The sequence below is a fragment of the Cornus florida genome, unplaced genomic scaffold (genome assembly GCF_030987335.1).
Source record: "Cornus florida cultivar Cherokee Brave unplaced genomic scaffold, ASM3098733v1 CherokeeBrave_3.0.0_Hap2_Chr01, whole genome shotgun sequence".
Taxonomy (NCBI): Eukaryota; Viridiplantae; Streptophyta; class Magnoliopsida; order Cornales; family Cornaceae; genus Cornus; species Cornus florida.
Genome location: NW_026775571.1, coordinates 40,252,088 through 40,278,945, shown reverse-complemented (window position 1 = coordinate 40,278,945; position 26,858 = coordinate 40,252,088). Strand labels below are relative to the sequence as shown.

The 26,858-nt window shown below is 34.2% G+C and overlaps 2 protein-coding genes across 3 annotated transcripts; both read left to right on the top strand.

The window, feature by feature from the left end:
* Positions 1-972: 972 nt before the first annotated feature.
* Positions 973-20,215, top strand: LOC132295105 (pyruvate, phosphate dikinase, chloroplastic). Of its 2 annotated transcripts, none has more exons than XM_059793208.1 (21): positions 973-1,104; positions 2,234-2,565; positions 10,628-10,684; positions 11,718-11,951; positions 13,003-13,140; positions 13,363-13,525; positions 13,644-13,879; positions 13,987-14,115; positions 14,353-14,532; positions 14,973-15,110; positions 15,382-15,546; positions 15,623-15,784; positions 15,866-15,955; positions 16,056-16,194; positions 16,435-16,612; positions 17,159-17,288; positions 17,608-17,736; positions 17,936-18,073; positions 18,198-18,275; positions 18,737-18,828; positions 19,340-20,215. In XM_059793208.1, exons 2-21 carry the CDS (start codon positions 2,254-2,256, stop codon positions 19,380-19,382), a joined length of 2,931 nt encoding a protein of 976 aa, XP_059649191.1. In that variant the 5' UTR covers positions 973-1,104; positions 2,234-2,253; the 3' UTR covers positions 19,383-20,215. The 2 variants fall into 2 exon arrangements, with proteins under 2 accessions (XP_059649191.1, XP_059649184.1); XM_059793201.1 differs by lacking the exon at positions 973-1,104 and adding an exon at positions 1,172-1,216.
* A 1,590-nt stretch (positions 20,216-21,805) lies between these two features.
* Positions 21,806-24,659, top strand: LOC132294739 (uncharacterized). The gene is made up of 4 exons (XM_059792741.1): positions 21,806-22,766; positions 23,609-23,816; positions 23,898-24,027; positions 24,129-24,659. The coding sequence occupies exons 1-4, from the start codon at positions 21,841-21,843 to the stop codon at positions 24,377-24,379; spliced, it is 1,515 nt and encodes a 504-aa protein (XP_059648724.1). The 5' UTR covers positions 21,806-21,840; the 3' UTR covers positions 24,380-24,659.
* The last annotated feature ends 2,199 nt before the right edge of the window (positions 24,660-26,858 follow it).

Here is a 26,858-nt window from a genome sequence, read left to right as displayed (position 1 = left end):
TTGCAATCACCCTCCACAATAACTTGGCTGTAGCCCCACCATTTGAGAAAAGTGAAAGACTCCCGAAGCACAAGACCTTCAGCCACAGTTGAATTACAAACATTTCTCAGAAAAACAGACGCCACTCTAATGGGCTGTCCAAAGTGGTTCTTAAGTAAAATGCCACCACTACAAGACTTGGAAACGGAACAGTAGGAAGCGTCAAAGTTTAATTTGAGACTGCTAAAGCATGGGGCAGTCCATCCAGAGGAGAGAGGGGGAACAAAGATAGGGGAAAGAGAAAGGAGAACATTCTGATTCATAACCTTTCGGAATTCATGGAATTTATGACGGCTCATTGGGAAGTATTGGACAGATCCCAAAGAAAGTTATTGAACATGAGATCATTTTTGCACTTCCACATAGACCAACAAATAAATGCCGCCAAGCCAATGCAAGCTGACGAATCATCACAAGCATTCCATAGCCAGGCCAATGTTCCTTCCCTTTTGCTTTCTTGTGTGGGTGCTTCTCTTGTTTGGACCCCTCGTAAAGGAAAATGTTATTGCTCATCTTTTGAGCAAAAAGGCTTTGGAAGCTAAATGTATTAATTTCGAGTGAAGCATATGGTTGGAGTGGTTATTAAATGCTTGCACTTCTGAATGTATTCTATTATCAGTCTAATGTTAGTTCTTTTCGTTATATATATATATACATATATAAATATATGTATAAAACATATTCTCACTTTATTAGTAATATTACAAGTAAGTGGATTAACTTTTTTTTTGAAATAATACATCGTCATTGGTGGGGGCATACCAATAATTATAATAAGGGCATCACATGGTTCATTTGCCACAACACACAAGTGGTTAAAGGGCAAAAAGGTCAGTTCAAATAAATCAACGCTTTCATCACTTGCGTTAACGACTTGGCGCTACTTTCGTAATTTCGTCCACTCATTAAAGCCCATAAACTATATGATAAGGGGAAAATAAAATAAAAAGAATTAATAATTACAAATTAAAAAATGAAAAATGAAAAAAGAGACCAGAAGAAACCAACGGCCATCTCTGTTTCACACAGCGCTCTGAGACTGAACAAAAGAGTTCAACTTGACGGGTACGTTAATTCATTTATGTTTTCTTCTTTTTTATTTTTATTTTTATTTTCATTTTCTATATAAGGACTTGTTATTGATCTTCGATATACATGATTACTTTAATGTTAAATGGTAGGTAATGGGTGTTTATCGGCACTTTGATTCAATGACAACTTAATTCATATTCAGCTTTCTTTGTTTTTTTTTTTTTTTTTTTTTTTTTTTTTTTTTTTCTCTTTTAATCTTTCATTTTGATATTGAATTCTTATATGTTTTTTGAAAAAAAAAACCATTTATATGATATTTTCTTTGTATTGGATCTGCAATTATAAGTTGGTACAACTTGAAGATCAGAGAGTAGTGTGAATTTAACTCATATAAGAAGCTGTTGTTCCGGTGATCATTTGAGCTTTCGAAGTTATCAATATATATATGTATATTTGGGTATGTAAGTAACTGTGTAAAAGAAAACCTGTATATATTATTCATCATGTGTGTATCTTCTTATTATATACACAGCTATTTATTAAAAGAAAGCTGATATGAATAGGATTTGAATAATGCTTTGAATTTTTTGATCCTACAATTTGGTGCTTTCCAATTATAATTCCCCATTTTTTTTTTTTTTTTTTTTTTTTTTTAAAGTGATGGCTATCTCACTTCTAATTTTGAACTTCCAATTTTAAATTTTTTCTTTTTTGTTTTCTCTGATTTTATTTTATTTATTTACTTATTTGTTTTTTTCCCTCTCTAATAATTCATATATATATATATATATATATATATATATATATATATATATTAATTGATGATACTCAATGAATTGTTTACATTAAAGAAGTGTTGAACCTTATACCTAATATTTTAATAAAATATATAAAAAGAAATTGTCAAATGAATTCTCAAAATGTTTTGTATTTTTATTTTTTTATTTTTATTTTTTTTTTGTGTAAAAGAATTATTCTAAAGAAAGTAAACAAAGTTTGACCCTAACAAGGGAGGTTAATGTCATTTTTGAAACGATAGGGAAAGTCTTTGTTATTTAGGCATTCTATAAGGGAGGCCAGTGTAATTTACCTATTTTCAAATTATAACAAATTGTTTTCATTTCATATTAGCACTTCTAAATTTTTGCATATTTATTAGCAGAAAAAAAGAATTATTGGAAGATGTCTTCAGTAGTGAAAAACATGGTGATAAGACACACAAACGATGTACATGCTCAAAGACTACTACTAGTGTTGAAGGAAAAGTGTGTTGATCAGATTGATGTTGTTAGAGGGAACCGTACTGCGTCGTTTCATGTGAGCCAGTGGTCCGGTAAAGTGCGAGTCACTCGTTGTCAGGACTCGCAAAGCAATACAAATGGATTCGCCTTTGGCGCCACAAAGTCCAAGAGACGCGAGCCACCACTTCGGACCCGGTCTCGCTCGCAAGCCATTCTCACCCCACTATCTGACCCGACACCAACCACCAAAAAGGTACATATTATGGATGAGATTTTTATTTCTTATTTATTTAGTAAATTCATTCTTTGAGTACGATTAATTAGAGTAAAGTTTTAATTTTTAATTTTTTTTATCAAAGAGTGAAACTAAGAAAAGTCAATTATACCATTCATTATGATTTTATTTATTATTATTATTTTTTTAATGACGGTGGTGTCGGGTCTCTTATACTCAATAATTCGCCAACGGAAGTGTGCAGTCTCTCAGTTCCATATGCACCAGATAATTATCGAAATAATTCTCTAAAAGTAACCTAATCTCCAAATAGTGAGTTCAGAATCTTTGTAGCTAGGTTAGTATTACCTACCTATTTAACAAACTAATTTTTAGACAACCAAATAACTCAAAATTTTAGCCGACTGATTTATGGTTAGCCAAAAATGCATAACATGGCCAAATACCACTCTGCTAATGTTTTGGCTGTTTGGTTCTACCTATAGCAAGATTCTTATTCTTAACATCTAATTTACTTTCCTTGGTTAGGGATCTTAATGTGCACGATCTAGTGCAGTGACGGACTTAGAAATTTTATTGAGGGGGGCGTCATTGAAGAATAAATAAAATTGAAGACAAATATTTTTAAAATAAAATAATAAATATAAGAATTTTTTTTAAAAAAATTAGTGGGGTAAAAATGTGAAATGGAGTATTTTAAAAAATTGAGTTGGGGTAATTTTGAAATTTTAATTGAAATTATAGGTAATAATGTAAATTAAAAAAATTGAGTGGGGGCATTTTTGAAATTTTAGTTGAAACTATACGTAATAATGTAAATTAAAAAAATTCAGTGGGAGTGTTTTTAAAATTTTAATTAAAATTATAGATGATAATATAAATTTTAAAAAATTCAGTGACGGTATCGGCTCCCCTACTGGGCTGAATTGAGTCCGTGCCTCATCTAGGGTATAGAAAAGAGTGGAGTTCGTCCTATGGGAGGTGTGGACCTCACCTCTGGGGTGATTTTTATATCCTTCCTAGAATGGTCTAGTGTGCCGAAGAGAATTCAGGTTCGGGATGTCGAAAAGAATTCCTTCCTTTGCTGTTGCTTGTGCCTTAGTAAATCCATAAATAATCTATATAAAATGATTGCGAAATTAGAACTTCGCCCCCCCTAGTTGTGGAATATTGGAATTTATAATAGACAACAATTAGAAAGTAAATGGTACCAAATACCAATAAATAGCAAGGCAGAGTAATGATATCTTACGAGGAGTGACAGATTTAGAAATTTGTTTCGGTAGGGGCGATTTTAAACAATAATAAGGTAAAAAATAATAATATTAAACTTAATTATAAATTAATAATATTTTCGTAAAATACATTAACAATTGTCCTGAATTAGTTTCATGTTTTAAAAATGTTACAACAATGCTAAATATTTGGCAAGGATAGTAATTCAGTAGTATCTCATTTATTTCTTAATCATAAATTAATTAGAACCTTTTCGTATTGTTGAATTTATACTTCTTCCATGAAGAGATGGATTGTCAACGAAAAGAATATAAATAAAATTATGTACTTAGTTATTTAAAGAGAGAGAGGTGGATGATAAAGGGAGAGGTAGTCGGACTAGAGATGATGGAGTTCTTGGCTAGAGTTTATGTGCAATATGGGCGTGAGTGAGAGAAGAAAAAAACTAGCCGTCAGTTTTATTTTTTCCCTCCAAAACCCACCCATGGGCAATATAGAAATCTCAAAAAAATATTCTCTTTATGTGATATTAATAAAATATTAAGGGGTATTGTAGTCATTTAACATGGACAATTACTTGAATAAAACGTCGGTTAGTTTGGAGGGAGGCCAGTGTAATTTTTTAAACATTAGGGGTACCGTGTGTAGTTAAGCCTAACCTTGAGGGAGGTAAGTGATATTTTTCCTTTTTAGGGAAGGCGTGTGTAACAAGTTTCATTTTTAGGGGAGGCTTGTGTAATTTTGCAAATCATAAGGGAAGTCCCTATAATTATAGCAAATCATATAAGAGGTTCGTATAATTTACCCAAAAACTCAAATTGGTAGAAGTTGTAGCATTTATATATACAGTATATATATATATATAGACAGAGAGAAAGAGAGCTACAAATGAATTGAGCCGAATCGAGCTTGAATCTATTAGGGTTCAAGTGATGAGTTCGAAAAGTTAAGTGACGAGGCCGCTTGTATACGCCAAAATAATGTAGTGAATGTGCGGTCCAAGAGAAATCTTTTTGGTCAAGTTTAAATTTATAAAAACCACTATCACCACTACTACTAACGTAGCAAGAGTGAGTAGGGATCGTCCCAAGGGATTATACTTGTTGGAATTTAACTTCGACTTTAGTGGATCACAAAATTGCAAAGGAGAGATTTGATGAGATGATTAAACTACTTCAATTAATAGAAATGCAATTAAAATAAAACTAAGTTGAGATAGGGATTTAAGAGATGAGAAGTGAGGTCTTGGGGTACATTGGAATCGCCACCAAGCTTGTTCACCAAACCACACACTTTCAACTAATTTGGAGAAAACATTCTTGTGAATAAAATGCGACTATTAATTGCAATATTAAGCATGTGCCATCAAATTCATATATGAATTGTCTACATAACCAACAAATAAACTAAATGTAGCACAACCTATCAATTCTAAGTATGACCCATCAAACTAGTAACAATTGTAGCACACATCAATTTAGAGAATCATAGAATTTGCAATAATAAGTCATAGAATATCAAATCATGTAAAGATTGTCTACCTACCTACAAGCATGAATTAAATTGTAGAACAACCCATCAAGCATAAGAATAATCCATCAAAACCTATTCAATGAATACCATATATAGCCATTACTATATCTTTAATTAATCACATATAGACATGCAACCAACATAGAGAAACTAGTGTAGAGATCAATTCCCAAATAATCACACATAAGATAACATGTAATCACAAAGAGAATCAATAGGAAGAATTAAACCATATAAATCATGTGAAACATAATTTCCAATTTAATCACATATAGATATATAAATAAACTAGAGAATTAATAGGAAGAATTAAACCATAAAAATTATAGAAATATACCAAGATTCATTTTATTCACAAGGCTATAGCACTAATCACAAGATAAATTCCCCAAAAAGTTAAGAGATAGTAGTTTAGATTACAAGCTTGGGGCTCATCCAAGTCCTAAGGAGAAGTCTAGTCAATCATGGAGGAGGTGAGTATGATCTTGGAACCCTCAAGGGTAATCCCCAAACATTGCTCCATCTTCTTTATCTTTTTCTTTGTTGAATTCTAAAGAGAGAGAGTGTGTAAATCTAAAGATGTGTTCTTGGTGCCTCCACTCTTCTCTTTTCTTCTAACCCTAATCTCTAACTTTTATAGAGAGAGAAAATAAAAATTATAATAAAAAAACATTGAAGACTAAAGATATGATATGATATATTACAAAAATGGTTCAATTCCCTTTAAATACAAGGTCATTTTCTTAATCACTAAGTCAGAAATATAGTCCCAAAAATATCTAATCCCGCAACTATGTGGTAGGTGGAGTTCGAGCACGCGGAAATAAAATAGTTCGCTGCCAGCACATTTTCGATCAATCGAAGAAATCTTCAATCCATCCAATTTTTTAGCATTTTTTTTTACCTTTTTTCAGATTTTTCCGAAATATTCTAGGAACTTTTGTTTGACTCCAAAAAGGCTATAAAAGACCATTTTTAGCCTGTTTGAACCTTATTGACTTGAAATAGACAAAAATACAAACAAGTACTAAAACGGGAAAATAAAGATAGATGCATGGACTAAAATACCCTTACTTAGGTGCTAAAATGCGTCACATTTGAGCGCTCATCATTAAGCTTGAACACGGCTTGTCATTATTTTAAAAAGTTTAGAAGCGGTTCATTTAATAACAAAAGTCGTGTGTCTTGATTTGATCTCATGTTGAAATCACTTTGACTCATGCATAAACTTGTACGAGAATACACAAGTTTATGGTTATGAGCTTCCATTCATGAACCTATGCAAGCCTACATAATTTTACGTTTATGAAAGTATTCATGAATATATGCGAGTTTACATGAACTTAGTGCTCACAAGCCTAATAGTGTTTGGGATCGATTTGTTAACTGAATGAGCCAAAAATCATATTCAAAGTTCGGCTCCTTTACTTAATGAAAAAGCTCAAGCCGATTGCCCGAGCTTCATTAAATTGTAATCATATATGTATTTAAGAGGAATGGGGCTAATTTGCTTTTTGTTATGCAAGTAAATTTACACAGATATGTATACTAATTCGTTTTTGAGTAATGTTACATAAATGGATTGGTTTTTGTAGTGACTCCAAAGATAAGAGTCCAAAGAGACTCTCGTGATCAGTTTAAAACGAATATAATCTCTCTTTAAATTGTTTATCTCAAGTTTATCATTTGAGTAATGATATATATACAGAATTTTCAGACCTAAACCCATCCATTTGATATAGTGGATATATAAATTCAAAGGTAAGGTCTTACTCAATATATCAAATGGATAAGAATTTTAGAGTGTGTTTGGTTAGATGAAAATTTATAATGGAAAATAAAAGTGAAAAAAAAGTGAAGTAGAAGAAAGGAAAATCAAGTTTGTATCATTCATTTGGTTAGCAAGAAATTTTTTGAAGAAAATTGTGAAAAAATATTATTTTGTTAGTTTGGATAGTATAAAAAGAAAAAGAAAATAATTATACTTACCAAAATACACTTCTGATTTCAAATACTAATAAAATAAATAAATGAGTAGTGATACTCACACACAATACTTGTAGTGAATTATCTAACGTAATAATTTTTAATTGGCTATTTATACCAAATACAACTAAATAGAGGGCTCCGCTTCCTTATTTGTTGCATAATTGGCCAATTAAAAAAGTAGATTCCTTATTTATTACATAATTGGCCAATTAAGTAGGTATATGCGTTGACAAATCAACCATGCCATTAAAAATATATTTATTTATATATTGACAATTTAACCATGTCTAAGTATATTTATTTATACATTGACAATTTAACCGTGTCTAAGTATATTTATTTATACATTGACAATTCAACCATGCGTTCACAAGTATATATATTTATACTTTTAAATTAGCAACTCATTCATGCTTCCTATGCATGTATTTTATTCATACAAATACTTAGACAATATATTAGGCCTTTGGCAATTCATCTATGCTTACAATTTAACCATGTACCAACTTTAAACTTAACAATAAACTATGTATACTATACGCATATTGTTAATTTAATAACCAGCCTACCAAGATATACTAAAATAAGAATAATTCATTGCAACTATTTGGTGCAAGAATTTTTTTCCTAAATAAAAATAATTTATTTTAACAAAGAAATAGTAAAATATGAATTATGAATTAATTATTATTATTATTATTATTTTCGTCGTGGTTTCAAGTTTAATGATCATGAACTGAGGACTTCATATGTGTTTGATTTTTCGTAGGTGTCAGTCATTTGAGGTACAGTTTTGATTTAATTATTTAGAGCAAAAACTTAACACGTAAACGATAACTCTAATTTGGATAAAATAGGAAATTAACATACAAAAGAATAGTTTTCGCAAAAAAAAAAAAAAAAAATTCCTTGGTATAACCCATGATGATTTAGATACTTGACTGAGGTGCCATTTGCTTGATACGGGAATCTTATTTCCTTGGTTCGTTTGGTTAGACAGAAATAAATGGTGGAAAGTGAAAGTGAAAGAAAGTGAAGTAAAGAAAAAGAAAATTAAGTTTCCATGGTGCATTTAGTTAGCGTGAAAATTTTTCAAGAAAGTTGTGAGAAAATATTATATTGTTAGTTTGGATAGAATGAAAAAGAAAAGAAAATGATTGTACTTGACAAAATTGCCCTTATAATTTTAAATACTAAAAATATAAATAAATTTAAGTAAAATTAATTCATGCATCAAATTTTGTTGTTGATAATAATATTCTGAACTTGTATGAAACACCAAGTCACCTGAATTACTTTAGTAAATATATATATATATATATATATATATATATGATTTAGACATTACAATTTATATAGTAATTGTAAGGACTTTGATGAAATCGAATAAGATTAGAATTGGTCCACTATATGTTTGTTTATATTAGAATAACCAATACCAATAGAATTTTACATAAAACAACTAAGTTTATGAGGGTTTTCTTTTTGAATTTAACTAAAATTATATAACTATAGAATATTTTGTATTTTTCTTTTTAATAAATGTATATATTTCCTAAAACTTATAATAACTTTAATATCCAAATTCTAAAATCTAGTTGATATGTATATAAATTAATATAATGCACTTTAAAAAATAACCACCATAATATGTTATATGTATATACCTATTTGAAAAAAAAAGAAGAGAAAAAGATAAAGGAAACCAATTGATAATTAGGGGTATAATAGGAATTTAAAATATAACTTCACAACTTTCTCGGGAAAAAAAAAATTTCGCGTGTTTTATACAGGAATCGTTTTAGAGAAAATTAGCTATTTTCGGGAATCCCAGTTTCCTGAAAACTTTCCGTTCAATCATAAACAAACGTACAAAAAGTTAAAATATTTTTCGATTCTTGTCCTTTTTTGTTAGTTCTATCTAATCAAACGAACCCTTAAAAATTTTATTTTCAATCTAACCATACTTTCAAAAGAATTTAAGATTTTTGGGACAAAATGATTCACGTCTACTTGATTTCTATCCGTTTGATGTAATAAATAAATTCAAAGATAAATTCCACTTAGTACATTAATTGGATAAGAACACTACACTCAACAAATAAGTTTAAAAATTATAATTTTTCTTATCGTTTTTATTTGTTTTTTTTTGGTATGCAAGTAAATTTGCACATACCTATTCCCAATGCAGATGTGTGATCTTTATCATCTTTCTTATCGCTTATATATATATTTTTTGGTACGCAATTAAATTTGCACATACCTATTCCCAATGCAACTGTGTCATCTTTATCTTTTATTTCAATTCTCATTGTCTTTATATTACCAAATTTTATTTCAATTCTCATTGTCTTTACATCACCAAAATCAACATACACATTGAATACAATATATATAAGTTATAACTACAATTCTGGTACAAAATGACCAACAATCTTGGCGGTATCTAGGCCATTTATTTCTCAACCAGCAAGTTGTTGCATGGATTTGTTTGAATAGTAAATTAAGGCACAATTCCCAAATTGGTATACTACACTACCTCTGTTTGCATCAGTTGTCATGACGACATGGGCTTCACTGGCCACATAGCAATTTTTTAGCCTACGTGTTTTAATCCTAGGTAAAGGCCAAGACCAATATTATTGGGTCCCACTTCGGACCAATACTTAAACCAACTTTGAGCACTCTGTGATCTTGCATTTGCATTTCTTGAACCAACAAGCACTTCTTGTGGTTGCTTTCTTTGTCAACACCACCATGAAGGTAAGTCATGAACTTCTCTCTCAATTTTGGTAAACCCATGTTATATACCAAAAAATATGTATAAAATCAAACTTTTTAAACATATGTTATACCAAATACAGTATGAAGTAATAGATAATATGTAGGGAATCAATATTCTAAGCTGCAATTCAATTTAGATTTCTGATTTTGTTTCTGGGTAGTAGCTATTCTAATTTGATTTGGTTTCTGGGGGATGATGACACATATACATGATTCAATCTCCATATATATATATATATTATAATTATTTTTTTTAGTTGGTACTCACACACACTTGTTTTTGTTGAGACTTGAACCGCTGACCTTCGAGATAAGAGACTGATACCGTTAGGCCACTGACTCGTTGGTAGTAGCTATTGCTATAGTTTTTTGATCACTGGGGTGGTGAAAGGCTAATGCATGAAAGATTTCTCTCTCTCTCTCTCTACACACACACATACACACATTTATAAACATATCTGTCTTCTTCTTTTTAAATTGGTGCAATTGTGTTTTGTAATGCTACAAGCATGTAACTCCTCTGTTCTTGTTGTCACAGAGAGTATTTACTTTTGGCAAAGGAAAGAGTGAAGGCAACAAAGGCATGAAGTCCTTGGTCAGTAACCTATTACTACTTTCTACAAGCAAAAACCTCATTTGTTTGTTCTTGTTTCAGTTATTGATTAATTTATGATCAGCTTTTTTCCGTCTCAACATCTCTGTTTTTCCTTATTTTATCGTCGAAGTTACTTGGGTGCATTTGGACACTGGTTGAATTTAGTGCTTTATGAGAAATGTAGCATTATTAGTAACCCAAATATTTGTTCGGAGAGCAAGCCTATCACGTGTCCAGTGAAAGCGCCTAAGTATAGCTTTTTCCTTCTTTGAAAGATGGAAATTTATCTCACTGAACTATTCATTTTCTTGCAACATCCAAATATTTGTGATGCTTTCGCGGTCGTTAATTAGATCACCCTAGAGGTACATTGTCATCAAGGCCTTTGTAGCACAGTGGTTAATTAGTGTCCTTGGAATGTGGGGGTGAAGGGCTTGGTTTCTAGAATATGGCATATTCTCTCATTTCAAGTGTTTTAGATTTGCCAAGACATATGGCGTAAGGGGTTGACTCCAGTGGTGCAGCCCTAAGACTTGGTGCCTCATGGGTCATGAAGCATTACGTCTCAGGTTTGAAACCTCTCGAGTGCAATCAATCTCTTTGGGGCCACATCTGTGGCATAGCCTTACTAGTTCCATGTGAGTGTGTGTTGGGGGTTGGGGGGATACCCAGTAGTTCAAAAAAAAAAAAAAAAAACCAAAGACACGTGGCCTAGCATTAGAGGGGGCTGGTCCCACGTTGGATCAGGATGGGGAAGGACTTGGGGTGAGTGTGCAAGACTACTTACCAGTGGTCCGAGGGCAAGTCTCTCTCAGCGCATTTTGAGGGTTATTTGCTGGGATAAAAATAAAAAGAAAGTGTCTTTGATTTATTTCATTCCATAAACAATTGTTTCATTTAATAATTTGTACAGATATACTTGCCTAAAAGAAAAACTGCCATAAAATTTTCTCCAATTATATTTAGCATTAGCAATAAAGTTTTATCTAGCTTAGAATTTTAATGGACATGCACATGATTGTGTATGTTGTAGTTGGGAGGTAAAGGAGCAAACTTGGCAGAAATGGCAAGCATTGGGCTGTCAGTGCCACCAGGGCTTACAATATCAACAGAAGCATGCCAAGAGTATCAACAGAATGGCAAGAAGCTACCTGATGGACTGTGGGACGAGATAACGGAAGGTTTGAAGAGTGTGGAGAAGGATATGGGGGCTTTCCTTGGCGATCCGGCCAAGCCACTCCTCCTCTCTGTTCGCTCTGGTGCTGCGGTAAGGCATTTTATGTGTGTTTAAGTGTGCTTTTCATCATTTGACACGTAACGTTAAAATGGCTCTAACCATTATCATGGTATTTTCAACCTATTCATGAGTTTCACATCAAGAATGCTAGTAGAAAAGTGATGTAATGTGAGAGGTGGAAAACAACATTCAACATCTGAATTAATTCTAGGAAAAAAAATGGCATGTTGAAATCTGAAACTTGGTTATAAAAACCTCCATCCCACCCCGGTATGGGATCAAAAAGTACATATTCGAATCAGGTCAATGGTAAAGAATTGTACTTTGAAACTTGAAAATAAGGGTTGAGAATGAGAATTACATTTTTGCGCATATAATCAGAAAGTTCGGTTTTTTCCAAGTTGTTGGTAGTCACTTTTCTTATGTTCATCTTAAATTCTTTTATTTTATTTTTTGATAAGTATATGTTCATCTTAAATTCTTAATCAATTAGTGATAGAACTCTCTTCTTTTCTGCCTTCATTGAACTTAATTAGGTTCTATGCCATAAGATTTGTGCTGGGAAGCTGTAATTTGGGATAACATATATTTAAGATTGGGGATTATGTTATGCTTGCCTCTTTTGCAGCCGTGTTGCTATCACTCCTTCGATTCTGTATAACAAAATAAAATTAGAAAAAAATCAGGAAATGAGTTTAAACATAGATTAAAAACTGCTTAATTTTAATTTAAGAAGTTATGAAAATAAATTTTCTGTGATAGAAAAGTATGAAAAATGGTGGATTAAATAAAATTATAGGAAAGGATGAACCATTTGCAACATTTGTAATTGAAATGCATGTTAAAACTTGAGACTCTTGTCTGCAAATTCTTGCAAGAAAAGAAATTATTTCTTTTTGTTTAGTAGGGCTATGGTTTATTTTGAGTGAAAATCAGTAGAGGACTTACTTCGAGCAATTGCATCTGCAAGTATGCAACCACAATATATACATTTAATCTGCCCATATGTAGATTGTCCCTAACTGAATATTTATATATTTTCCAATTCATTTATAAACATTTTCTTTCATATAATATTTAGATATCTATGCCTGGTATGATGGACACTGTGCTCAACCTTGGACTAAACGATGAAGTGGTTGCTGGTTTGGCTGCAAAAAGTGGAGAGCGGTTTGCATATGATTCATACAGACGGTTTTTGGACATGTTCGGAGACGTTGTGAGTGTTCCTTTTCTAATGCAAATCATTATATTATCTGAGAAATACGTTGTTTTGATCTTGTCAGCTCTGTGTGGATCAACTTGCTTTCTTAGATTACTAAGTAATTTGTTCTGCAAGTTCCCTAGGCAAGAAAAATCTTTCACATCAATGCAATTGATTGATAATTCTGACACTAAATTGTTCTAGCTCAATTTATTTTGCTCTTTTGTTTCATTGAAGGTAATGGGAATTTCACACTCATTATTTGAGGAAAAGTTAGAAAAGTTGAAAAATGAGAAAGGAGTGGGGCTTGATACCGATTTAAAAGCCTCTGATCTTAAAGAGCTGGTGAAACAATATAAGAGTGTCTACCTGGAAGCTAAGGGTGAAAAGTTTCCCTCAGGTACCAAGTTACATCAAAATCAAAAGTCCAAGATTGTTTCTATCTATTTAGAATATTTATTTACATTACTATGTTTTTAATTTACTAGTCCATTTTGCTTATATATATATATATACAGACCCAAAGCAGCAGCTACAGTTGGCTGTCAACGCGGTATTTAATTCCTGGGATAGCCCCAGGGCCATTAAATATAGGAACATTAACCAGATAACTGGGTTAAAAGGAACTGCAGTGAACATTCAATGCATGGTGTTTGGGAACATGGGAAACACATCAGGAACTGGTGTTCTGTTCACTAGGAACCCAAGCACTGGTGAAAAGAAGCTCTATGGGGAGTTTCTGATCAATGCTCAGGTCACCAAATGCGCGCTATGCCAATTTTGATCCTCTTTGTTGTAAATTTATTTATATCAATTATTTTATTGTTACTCTACGATCAATCTGATAAGCAGCTTGAATAGGGAGAGGACGTTGTTGCTGGAATTAGAACTCCGGAGGACTTGGACACTATGAAGAGTTGCATGCCTGAAGCTTACAAAGAGCTTGTGGAGAATTGTGAAATTTTGGAGCGACATTACAAAGATATGATGGTAAAATTTCCTATCTTGATGGAAAATGATATCATACCTATCTCATTTTGTGCTTCTTGGATTTCTATGCTTTTCAGGGTCTTTAATCACATTTCTTCTAACTATTGGAATGGTACAAAATGAAAAATAACTAGCTAAAGTTTCCCCCCAAAATAAAAATTAATTAACGGTTGTCAATACATTTTTTGTTGGTGTAAGTTGTTGTAATAATTTAGTAATGTTGTTTATGGTGCACAGGATATAGAGTTTACTGTTCAGGAGAATAGGCTCTGGATGCTGCAATGCCGAGCAGGCAAGCGCACAGGTCATGGTGCAGTGAAGATTGCTGTGGACATGGTTAATGAAGGGCTCGTGGACACTCGTACAGTAGTTAAGATGGTGGAGCCACAGCATCTTGACCAACTGCTTCATCCACAGGTACGTGTCAATCAAAACTACATGTTATAAAGACGAAATGATTTGTCTTTCTAACTATAAGCAAATATAGTACATTCTTAATGTTAACACAAAGTACTAACTATAGCACGGCATCTGAACTTCCGATCGTTAAAGATTTTCAACTATTGATGATTTGATATTAAGGAACTAATAAACAATTTCTATGCAGAGTCTAATGGTTTTAAATTACATCGTCGAATAAAATTATTATGTGTGTGTATATATATCCCAGTCAATTAATTAACTTATACTAGCTCATAATTTGCGTTACTTTTGGTGTCTTATATGAGTGCAACGACGTGTAATTGTTGGATGCTTTCTTTCATTAGTTTAATAGGCAGGACGTATACATATTTGTGCTACATATGCACACTTATGGTTAAAGCTCTTAATAATCTCATATGTATTTGTTAAATTAGTTTGAGAATCCTTCTGCTTACAAAGACCAAGTGATCGCTATGGGCTTGCCTGCATCTCCTGGAGCAGCTGTGGGGCAGGTTGTATTCAGCGCTAACGATGCTGAAACATGGCATGCACAGGGAAAGACTGTCATCTTGGTATGGTCATATCTGTCTTTATTTTCTTTTTAGAATGGTTTAAGCTGATCAAATAATTCATATCAAGTTATTTACCGGAAAAAAATAATTCATATCTAGAACAATCTCAGGAATGCAAAGGAATGATTTGGTTCTAACTTCCATTCCCGACATTGTTTTTAAAATTTCATCTTAAATTAATGGTCATGATTTCTTACGGGATCACATTTCTGTCAGCTAAACTGATTCCTGATCCATTTCAATTGTTGTTTATGATTGTGTATGGCTGAAGGTACGGACAGAAACCAGTCCAGAGGATGTTGGTGGTATGCATGCTGCCACTGGAATATTGACAGCTAGAGGCGGCATGACATCTCATGCAGCTGTTGTAGCCCGTGGGTGGGGAAAGTGTTGCGTTTCAGGTTGTGCGGAGATTCGTGTGAATGAAGCTGTGAAGGTTGAGTTTTCAATAATTAAGTGAGATGGTAGTTATTACAGTAGTAGTAGGGATTTATTATTTCGTTGTAATGCAGGTCGTTGATTGTGGAGGCAAGGTTATCAGGGAAGGTGACTGGCTTTCACTCAACGGATCTACAGGAGAAGTGATCTTGGGTAAACAGCCACTCTCTCCTCCAACTCTAAGTGGTGATTTGGAGATTTTCATGTCTTGGGCTGATAAAATAAGGCGTCTCAAGGTGCTGCATTTTTATGTCATGGATGTGTAATCCACTGTTATTCAGTGTCGGAAATTTTTCTATAATGTGATTCTGTGATAGGTTATGGCAAATGCTGACACACCTGAAGACGCACTAACAGCACGAGAAAATGGTGCTCAAGGAATTGGACTTTGTCGAACGGAGCACATGGTAACTGTCTCTCCATTTTTCTTCTTCAGTGTTGCATTGTATTGAATTTATTCAGACTGCTAAAGTCTTTAACTTCTTCATCTATTGTGGTGTCTTTCAGTTCTTTGCTTCTGATGAGAGGCTAAAGGCCGTGAGAAAGATGATAATGGCAGTTACGGTCGAACAGAGGAAGGCAGCACTAAATGTGCTGTTGCCTTATCAACGAGCTGATTTTGAAGGCATTTTCCGTGCAATGGATGGTACTATCCTCTTATAAGTAAATGTGACATAATTTTGACTAAAATTAAGGTATGGCACTGTCATTGTGCCCATCTTGAAGGACACGATGTGAATTAGTAGTGCGGTATTTTCTCCCCCAGCCTTTTGGTTACAAGTTAGATTTAGGGCCAAAATGGATCATGCAGTAGAAGATTGGTAGCTAAGCTGGTGGAAAATTTCAAGTCTTTCTTGATTTACAAGATGAAATATTAATATTTCAGGTCTTCCCGTGACAATCCGACTGTTAGACCCTCCACTCCATGAATTTCTACCAGAAGGTGACTTAGAGCAGATTGTTGGTGAACTAACTGCAGAAAGTGGCATGAGTGAAGATGATGTATACTCAAGAATTGAGAAATTATCAGAAGTAAATCCCATGCTTGGTTTCCGTGGCTGCAGGTCTGATGTCTGATTTTATGAGCTTTTCTATATAGTTTCGTTCGGATTAGTCTTTTCTCCATGCATTTAGCTCAAACTATTTTTTTCTAAATCGTTTGTCATTATATATCATAGACTATGATAATGTTATAGAACTGAAAACATTATATTCGATATCTGGTACATTATGTCATGTTAGAATTATAATGACCAGATAGTTTATTCAAGAATGCATGGAACATATGACCACAGTCATATCTACCTCGGCCATGAATCTAATGGTGCACAGGTCTCAAAATTTCATGCTTTATCCGGAGCAACTGGATTCCGGACCAAAGGTCCTAAATAAACAGTTTTAAAACAAGTGCCCACCTCTTTGAATCTTCGATTCCCTATATCTGTCTCATTTAAAAATAAATGAGGGCAATATATAACTCCCTTCATGTAAATGTTGCTTTGTGTGCAAACCTTTGATCATGTCTCTTTAGCTTTAAAGGCTTATTTTCAAGAATATTTAGTGAACCAAATAATAAATGTTTTCATTGGATCTTTCTAACTTGCCAACAGGCTGGGGATATCGTACCCAGAGCTAACTGAAATGCAGGTACGTGCAATCTTGCAGGCTGCTGTGTGTATGAGCAACCAGGGTGTTACTGTCTATCCCGAGATAATGGTTCCCCTTGTTGGAACACCGCAGGCATGAATCTCGATCTTCGTTTTTGTCTTTCTCATCACTTATTTCTGAGTCTTGGTTTAATTTGGTACTTCAAAATGAAAGGGGAAAGGCTGATCATTTCTCCAATAGAGCTATCTTTTGACCCCGCCTTTCTTCCCAACCCGTCACTATTTGATTCTTTTCTATTTCTTCCAACACGTACTTCGTTATTCTGAGTATGATTAGCCATTTGTGTGTATCTTGATATCAGAAAATCAGAACTTGATATGATTTTGATTAATGCTTATTTATAAATATAAGCAGCCTATCTTTCTAAAAATTGGCACTTTTCGAGCTGCAGGAACTAGGACATCAAGTGAATTTAATTCGCAGTGTTGCAAAAAAAGTATTTTCGGAGATGGGTACCTCCTTGAGCTATAAAGTGGGGACCATGATTGAGATTCCTCGAGCTGCTCTTGTTGCAGATGAGGTATGTTGATATAAAATTCTCTTCTCAATGTTTTTGTGAAAAGCCTTTTATGAATTTATGGTATATGCTATGGTAACTACTAATTTGGGGGATTCTGAAGCTCAATTAAAGTGTTATGCTGCAATTCTCTTCTTTAATAAAAAAAAAGTCTATCTATTATATCTAATTGATGCTTTTATTCTTTAATTAATATTGGTAGATTGCGAAAGAAGCAGAGTTCTTCTCTTTTGGCACCAATGATCTCACCCAAATGACATTTGGGTACAGTAGAGATGATGTTGGCAAGTTTCTCCCTATATACCTATCCAAAGGCATTCTCCAAAATGATCCATTCGAGGTTAGTTAAACCGTATGCAAGTCCATTGGGTTTGCAGCAGACTTTTCAAATACAAAACTAGCATGATTTTACACATAAATGAAAAATATTGCTTGGAAATAAAAACCGGATATCTTGTTATTAGGTTCTTGATCAGAAAGGTGTGGGCCAACTTATCAAGATTGCCACGGAAAGGGGTCGCAGAGCAAGGCCTAGCTTGAAGGTGAGTAGCAACTCTGTATGCTATTAGGAAGGCCCGTTGCTTGAACTGATGAAATATGTGATTTATTTTTTCCCCTTAATTCTTACAGTCTCATTTACTTTCATTCCGTGGTTGTGGGATGATGTTGATCAGAGAATTGCGCAGATTCTTTAAGTAGTTGATCACAACTTGATCATATAAAACCTTTTTCTATAAATGAATGGATTTATAGATTTTAAAATGGTCAAATTTTAAAATCTCATGGAAAATTAACTCCAACCATGTGAGATCTGATCCATAAATTTACCAAATCCGACCCATGTACGTAGGTCCAACCTGTTTAATGCTGGTTCCATTGCAAGTATGTGAATAGAAAAGTGAGCTAGCACTTCCAGACCATGATATTGAGAAGTTGTATTTGAAGCTTTTAGTTAGTTAGTTAGTTGTATGCAGATATTATAATTGATGTTGACAACCAACAGGTTGGAATATGTGGAGAGCATGGAGGGGAGCCTTCTTCTGTTGCATTTTTTGCAGAGGCTGGACTGGACTATGTCTCGTGTTCTCCGTTCAGGTAGACTTGTTTTGTAGTTGCTTTAAGAGAATAGAAATGTTGACAAAAAGGTCTCGAGTTCAAACCTCACTGTGACAACTAAAATTGGAACATGTGTTTGACCTAAAGAAGGCCACACGTGAGGGGTGCGTAGAGGATATAAATATTATAATTAACCCTCTATGATAGCTTAAACTTTTAGAGTAATAGGTATTTGTAAGACAATAAAAATGGAAAAAGAGATGGGAATTGAAACTAAGGGTATGCTTGGTTTGTAACTCTTAAAACAGTTTTCAAAAGCTCATAAAACAGAAAACTGCTTTTATAGTTGTCTAGAGACATGCATTTTTATAACTGAGTTTTATAAAATAGTTTTCAGAAAACTGAACCAAGCAGAATTTTTGTGCAGTTTTCTATTATTAGTTTCAGAGTTACAAATCGAGCAAACCCTAAATATTTGGATTCCTTATGAACAAAGCTAAACTCCAGTATCATAAATGTAATTCTAATCTAAACGACGTTCTCGTGACAGGGTGCCTATTGCTAGGCTAGCTGCAGCTCAAGTTGCTGTGTGATAGACTGGTCTGCAAGAAAATTTGAGAAGTGGACTATCTCGAACACCTCTCTGCGACTTTGTGCAGTTGTAAATAAATAACCTTGTTAATAGAAAAGTCACATTCACATAGTAAAAGGGTGGAATACTAGTGTTTAATGTTATAGAAGTGAAGTCTATAGTGAAAATCCTCATGTTGAGAGATACTGTATCTGAAATTTATGTACTGTAGACATTCTCTATCTATATATGTTTTTGTTTCCAATAAATTTCCAAAACACAGTGTTCTTTCGATAATTGGATTCTATTTCTTTTTCTCATTTGGATGAGCAATCTTACATGAATTTTGTGTTCTTATCGAGAAATTATTGTACATGACTGTCCATACACCTCAAATTAAGGGACATTGTGATTTTAGTATTGATGATGGATTTATGTTAAGTCATGTGAATATATAGTAGTGTTTGAAAAAGAAAAACCAGAGCCATAGTAGGTGAAAAGTTGAGATTTTGTTAGATGGGACAACACTATTTCTTTAAATATTATAATTGTAATAGTTTTAAGATTGGGATGTAAATTTGAGAGGAGGATTGTATTATTTGATTTTATTAGTGGAGATTTGTCAGCTGTATCAATAGTTGGAAACGTACTTTGTTGAGTGGATAGTTATTGGTTGTGAATTCTCCCTATACATTGAACCTTTTGGTGCTATTACTAGTTGATTTCTCTAATTCACAGTTTAATTGTATCTGTAACCTAACAAAGTAGTACAAGAGCTAGGTGCCCCACAAATGAAATCAGAAACATAGAGTTGTTGCAAAAATAACATTAAAAAAAAAAAAAAAAAAAAAAAAAGCGTAAAACACAATGTAGGCGGTTGATCCAAAACTAGTACACGGTTGATCCAAAACGGTTGATCCAAAACTAGTGTTACGTCAACAGAGTTGGTGAGATTTCATTACGACGAAGCGTAAACGGTAAAACCATTTCCTACTATACGTATAGAATTAGGATTATATAATAACTGTGAAAATACCAAAATATCCCCAGAAGAAGGTAAGAAAAAGCTATCATCTGCGAATGCACGGTAAGGCATGGCCAGCCCTAAGAGGACCAACATTTTGGAAGGCCCTAGGCGAATGTCCTAAATTTGAGAGGGCCGTCCTAGGCCGAGTTTTTTTTTGGCCCAAATTGAAAGCCCTCAGCTGCTGCCTGGGCCAGGGTCGGCCCTGCGGTAAGTTGTATAGCGGTATCTGGCTACACACTTTCTATCAAGAGTAAGAATAAGCTAGCACTGGATTGCAAGTTTGTTGCCCAATAATGCCAACAAATTCTGGTTAGCTAATGCAGAAATATTAATCTTTTGCTTAAACACTGGAAGGAAATTGCAAAGTCATGCGCAAAATATTTATCAATCTGAACTGATCAAGCTACTTTACCTTAGTTGTAATGCTTCTTCTTTCTCCTGCATAGGAAAAACTTTGTGGATTTTGTTTTATGGTTTCCCTTTAAATAATTGTCTCATAATTGCCTCATTACTGTACCAATTAGATATGGTATCAAACATTCACAACTGCTTCTCTTTCTTGTCTCTCTCCCCCACCATCCCTTTTTGACTTTCAAGGTCTTTTTAGGAAATAAACAACAAAGAAATCCAACATCAACAAACGTCCAAAGGAGGCTATAGAAAGAAAAGTTTGACCTCATTGCCAATGAATCAATATAACATCCACTTTCTCAAAACAATCAATTAATTAATCTTTCTCTTTTAGAAATTAGTACATCCATTTGTCTCTGAGACTCGAACCATCACTTTTCATTTTAAAAAGTGAAAAAAAATACATAAGCAACAGCCCTTGACAATTTTTTTCCTTCCCCCAAAAAAAAATTCCAACAATTATAAAACTATAATAATTTGCGAAACAGAACTAATGGGAATAGAAAACAATCACACAAAAAACACTCGTAACCTAAACCGAATTTGTGATTTAAACCCCACAACCTCAACACCCCATTCATTCCCTTCTAAGATTCCAATTATGTATAGTCAACACATTCTTGATTGAATTTCTTAGGCTTTATTCACCTATTAAAAAGAAAGTTACAGCTGTGCTTGTTAATAAAGGCACTCTTGAGATCCTCAACAGAATAATTATGTTGGGAGACATATAAGTCAAGTTTATTTTTTTTTTTCTTTATATGGAGGGTTCCTATTAAATGGAAGAAAATAATAAAATACTAGTTTCACTGGTAGGAGTAGTTCTGGCTTAGCTTTCATGACAAATGGAGCTCAACAACATGGTTCCATAGTCAACCTCCAACTCCAGTCCATGGAGCAGTTGGGATTTTTGTTTTGTCTCTATAACTACTTCTCTCTCTCTCTCTCTCCACCCATAAAACAAGACCCCCACCTTGGTTGATTTGTCTACATTGTACATTCAAGAGAGTTTTCCATTAGTGAAGCATTTTTTTTGAGACCAATGCAATCAATTAAGGTTAGAGAAAGTTCCTGCAATTTCCAATTATCTTACATTCTGCACATCCTTGGCAGGAAGGTTTGGCACCTATGCTCAAGAATCCGGTGGCCGTCGATATGGAGGCGTTCGAAGCCCAGAGTTATCATTAGGAGATTTGGGAAGCTGAGTTGCAAAGGCCATCCTCACCCTAAAGAAAAATTAGGCGCCAAATCTGTCAACCTTCTGAATGGCCAACCAGTAAGGGGTGGTATATCAGAAAGGCCCATCAGGATTGCAACATTCAATGTTGCCATGTTCTCTCTTGCACCTGCTGTTCCAAAGGCAGAGAAGTCAGTTGTTTTTGTCCATGAAGATGATCAATATGTAAAAGTTGGTAGTCAGGCCAAGTCCATGAACAGTCTTCCCAAGAGCATACTCAAGCAGTCGCCTCTCCATCCCGCGATAAACTATCCCGAGCATCTTTCAGAGCAAGTAAAGCTCACGAAAGCAAAACTGAGAGTTTCGATTAATCTTCCTGATAACGAGATCTCATTAGCTCACAACAAGGTGCTCGGTGTTGTGGAAGACGAAAAAGATGGATGCTCTAGCAAGATTTTAAGTACAGAGCATAAAAGCCAAGTGCCAATGAGGTCCCCGGTGTGCTTCCCTCCCGGTATGAGTATGATAAATTATATGGATGATGGAAGCTTGAGAGGCAGCAGAACCATTCTCGATGTTCTTAGGGAGGTCAATGCTGATATCTTGGCTCTACAAGATGTGAAGGCTGAAGAGGAGAAAAACATGAAGCCTCTGTCCGATTTGGCTCGGGCTTTGGGGATGAAGTATGTGTTTGCGGAGAGCTGGGCACCAGAGTATGGGAATGCCATCTTGTCAAAATGGCCGATTAAGCGGTGGAAAGTCCAGAAAATCTTTGATGATCAAGATTTCAGGTACTTTTCTTTCCTCCCTTTAGGCTAATTAGCCCTTTTTGTTTCCTACTTTAAATTTGTTATCTTACTGTAATGGTCAAAAAGACAAAAAAAATTCACATTTGTCCAATTCCTCAAGCATTCTATAAAGAAGGGTTTTGTTTTCTCAACATAATCCAGATTTTTGTTGTTTAGTACATATTGTATCTGATGAGTTTCAACGCTATTTTATACACAAACATATATATACACGTCTATAAATATAATCAAGGGATTATTACATAAAAATGGTGCTAATAGCCCATATTTATCATTTGATAGAGTCAAAGTCTCATAGTTTTGAAAAAATGGAGTTGACCAAATTGCTGATGTGGACATGGAAAAATACCGTTCATTTCATTCTCACAAAGATACGACTTTTAGGTACACAGGTACCACTTTTTGTATATACATGTATCACTTTTTGTGTATCAGGTACCACTTTTGTTTTGGGCATAAAGGTACAACTTTTGTTCACATAGGTACCACTTTTTAGTACATCAGGTACTATTACTTTCTTTCTTTTTTTTTTTTTTTTTTTTTTCAGCACAAAGCAAAAAGTAGTACTTGATAACAAAAAGTGATACCTATGTGTTTAAATGTGGTATCTTTGACGGTAAACATTGTTTTTTCATGTTTTTATTTTTTCGAAACTACGAGACTTTAACTTTATCAAATGAAAAATATGGGTCATTGGCACCATTTATATGTAATAATCCCTATAATCAATTAAGTTTGTGGACGGACTTTAGGTAAAATAAAACGAATTGAATTGGAGGGATAATCACACATATAATCTCAGTTTTGTTTAATGTTGAATGCAGAAATGTGTTGAAAGCAACGATTGACGTGCCACGGATAGGAGAAATTAACTTCTTCTGCACCCAACTTGACCATCTAGATGAAAGTTGGAGGATGAAGCAGATTAATGCAATAATTCAATCAAATGATTATCCTCACATCTTAGCAGGAGGTCTTAACTCTCTTGATGGATCAGATTACTCATTACAGAGATGGACAGACATTGCCAAGGTAAAATTTCTATTATTCCCAAGAAAGCCACAACAAAATGTAATTCCTTTGTTCTTAATCTGATCCATATTCACATTGCAGTATTATGAGGAGATAGGAAAGCCTGCACCAAAGGTTGAAGTGACGAAATTTCTGAAGGGAAAAGGGTATGCTGATGCAAAGGACTTTGCAGGGGAGTGTGAGCCTGTGGTCATCATTGCCAAAGGCCAAAGTACAAAACCTCACCGCCGTTTTCAATTCAATCAACACACACACACACACACTACTCTTATGTTCCAGGCATATAGATTAAATAAAAGCTTGTGAAAACAGGTGTGCAGGGGACATGTAAGTATGGGACTCGAGTGGATTACATACTGAATTCTTCAGACTTGCCCTACAAATTTGTTCCTGGTTCATACTCGGTCATTTCATCCAAAGGTACTTCTGATCACCACATTGTTAAGGTTGATATCGCGAAAGCAGTAAACAATGCTGGAGGGCTTGTCAGACGAAGGCAAAAAGTAAAGCGAAAGGTTGTAAGGATAGTAAACTCTTGTTCATCAAGTGAAATAGATAGATAATAAATTGAACTTCTTTCCCAGAAACTTTTTATTTCAGTAGGAACTCGGGACATTTATTGAAAGAACATATATGTTGTTGTTATCAATTATATTAATAGGTGCTTGTTGGTCTTACGAACTTGGGCTTCAGAAGAATCAGAAAACGCCCGTGACATGATCACGTTTTACTTTTTGTAGTGTTGATATCAACACATATTTTTGTTGCTCGTATAGGATTCTCAATGATGTAATGAAACTAAACCAATTCATGCAATATTTATCATAATTCGCGGCAGCCCCATTTTTATATTGCTTTCTATCTCTTACTGGTTTTGGTAATGAGGAATTAATTGTTTGGTGAAATTATAAAAGCTCGGGCTGATAACCAATTCTTAGAGGTGCAAGTATGAGTTTAAAAGCAGTTGTTTTGTCCAGTTAGGTGATGGCCTTTTTTAGTGGTTTTAGTTATGACTAAGGATGGATTCATGGCATAGCATGTTTCAGAAAACAAGAGAGCAAATTTTTTAATCCGAGTAGTGCACTTTCAGATCAAACTTCTTGGAGTAGTTCAATTTTAACGTTAAAAGGTCAATGGTAGGTGAGAGCACTTTTGAACAGCTTTGTGATAGCTGAAATGAATTACTTTATGATTAGTCCTAGAAAAGGTTCCTGAGCTGCTTTTTCTGAAGTCACTTTACCTAAATTTGACAATCCTGCAAGGTCTAATCGTAGCATTTTATATATCTATTAGTCAATTATAAAACAATCATGGCAGAATGAATTGCGCCAATGCTGCAATTTGACTAAAAATACTGCATCAGACATGCCACTCTTGGTGTGTTCTGTTCCTCCCAAAAGATTTGGGTTTTCTTGACATGGGTTAGTGGAATGAATTAATTACAAGTTCATGTTCAAGGTACAGTGCATATGATATACCAATTGTTGTTTTTAGGTGTATTTAAACATCAACTGAGATGAAGAATTTGAGAAAGAGGGAGATGGAGATCCATGTAGCTCAAGAGAAACCAGATTGATAATCTTTTCATTTTTTTAAATGTATTTAAACATCAACTAAATGTGTGTTTGAATCTTCCATGATAAAATGAGGTTGCTTCTACAATGTATAAATGTTTATTTGGTTGCTTTGGGACAGGTTTACCATGGCCTAAAAGGCCAATTCATAGCTTAGGAAGGATGGGGTCAAAAGGAGGCCAAACGGCCATTTTTCTGGGTTTTCTACGACCGGGCGTAGCCTTGCTATGACCTGGCGTAGGTATTATGTTTGGAACACTTCGTTGCATTTTTTACAGGACAAAATGTTTGGGAATCTACGACCGGGCGTAGGAGTCTACGACCGAGCGTAGCTCCCATGACTTAGTCATTTTCAGCCTCCTTCCACATCTTCAATTGAGGCCTGATTTCAATTGGCTGTAACTTCTTCTTTTCAAACCCGACTTGTAACAACCCAAACCTGGGGTCCAGATCTGTAACAACCCAAATCCGGGGGATTCGGATCTCTAACCGGGTCCTCACCCGACTCGAGGTCACACAAGGGTAAAATGGTTAATTAACATCAAGGGGGATATAATGTGACTCCAAGTAAGTCAAATGAGGTGTATACAATCCATTATAGTCACTCCATGACATTCTAAGAGGTCCTATGGGAGTTAGTCATGGTTCTCCACAAATACCCCTTATTGGTTTGGAGGATTTTCGGAGTAGTTTGCAATAAAATGGCTATAAATTCCTCCATAGTTGGAATTTTTGAATGAAATTTGTGCTATTGGAAATCTGACTCAAAATTATTAGACGTAGACTCAAATTTGGCCCAATTTGGTAAAGAAATGAAGGAGTTATGATTGCTTGAAATTAGGGGTCCAAAACTAGAGTTTTGCCAACACAAAATAATTATTGGGGACCTGAACCAGTTCAGGATACTTGAACCAGTTCAAAATGGATAGTGTGCCCACGTTGGGAACCTAATATCACCCTTGGACCGGTTTAATGGGCTAAACCAGTTCAAGAAGGGTAGAATAAAAAAAATGGCCCAGAAAAGCCTGATTTGAATGCAAGGGTTAAGGACACCTCTTAGGTCCCATGGAAGATCATTTGAATGCAAGGGTTAAGGACACCTCTTAGGTCCCATGGAAGATCATTAGGGTGCTTCCTAACCTGCTTAAACATGATATATATACAACATCCTAAGTTCCCATTACACCTATAGACATGAATTTGCAAAATCATTCAATCATCTACATAACTAATTTCGTTCATTTGAGTTACGTAGTCAAATTAGTCCATTTATAATCATAACTCATTTTGTCATTCATGTTCAAAATAACTCATTACATCATTGTCCAAAATATACATAATATAGTCCCAAAAGAATAAGATTACAAGTTTGAGACCCTTAAGGTTATTGATGAGCCCTGAAAAGTGTGCTTTTAAATCCCTTAAGCTTGAGTGTTCTAGGACCTTTATTTATCTTATTTTTTCATTT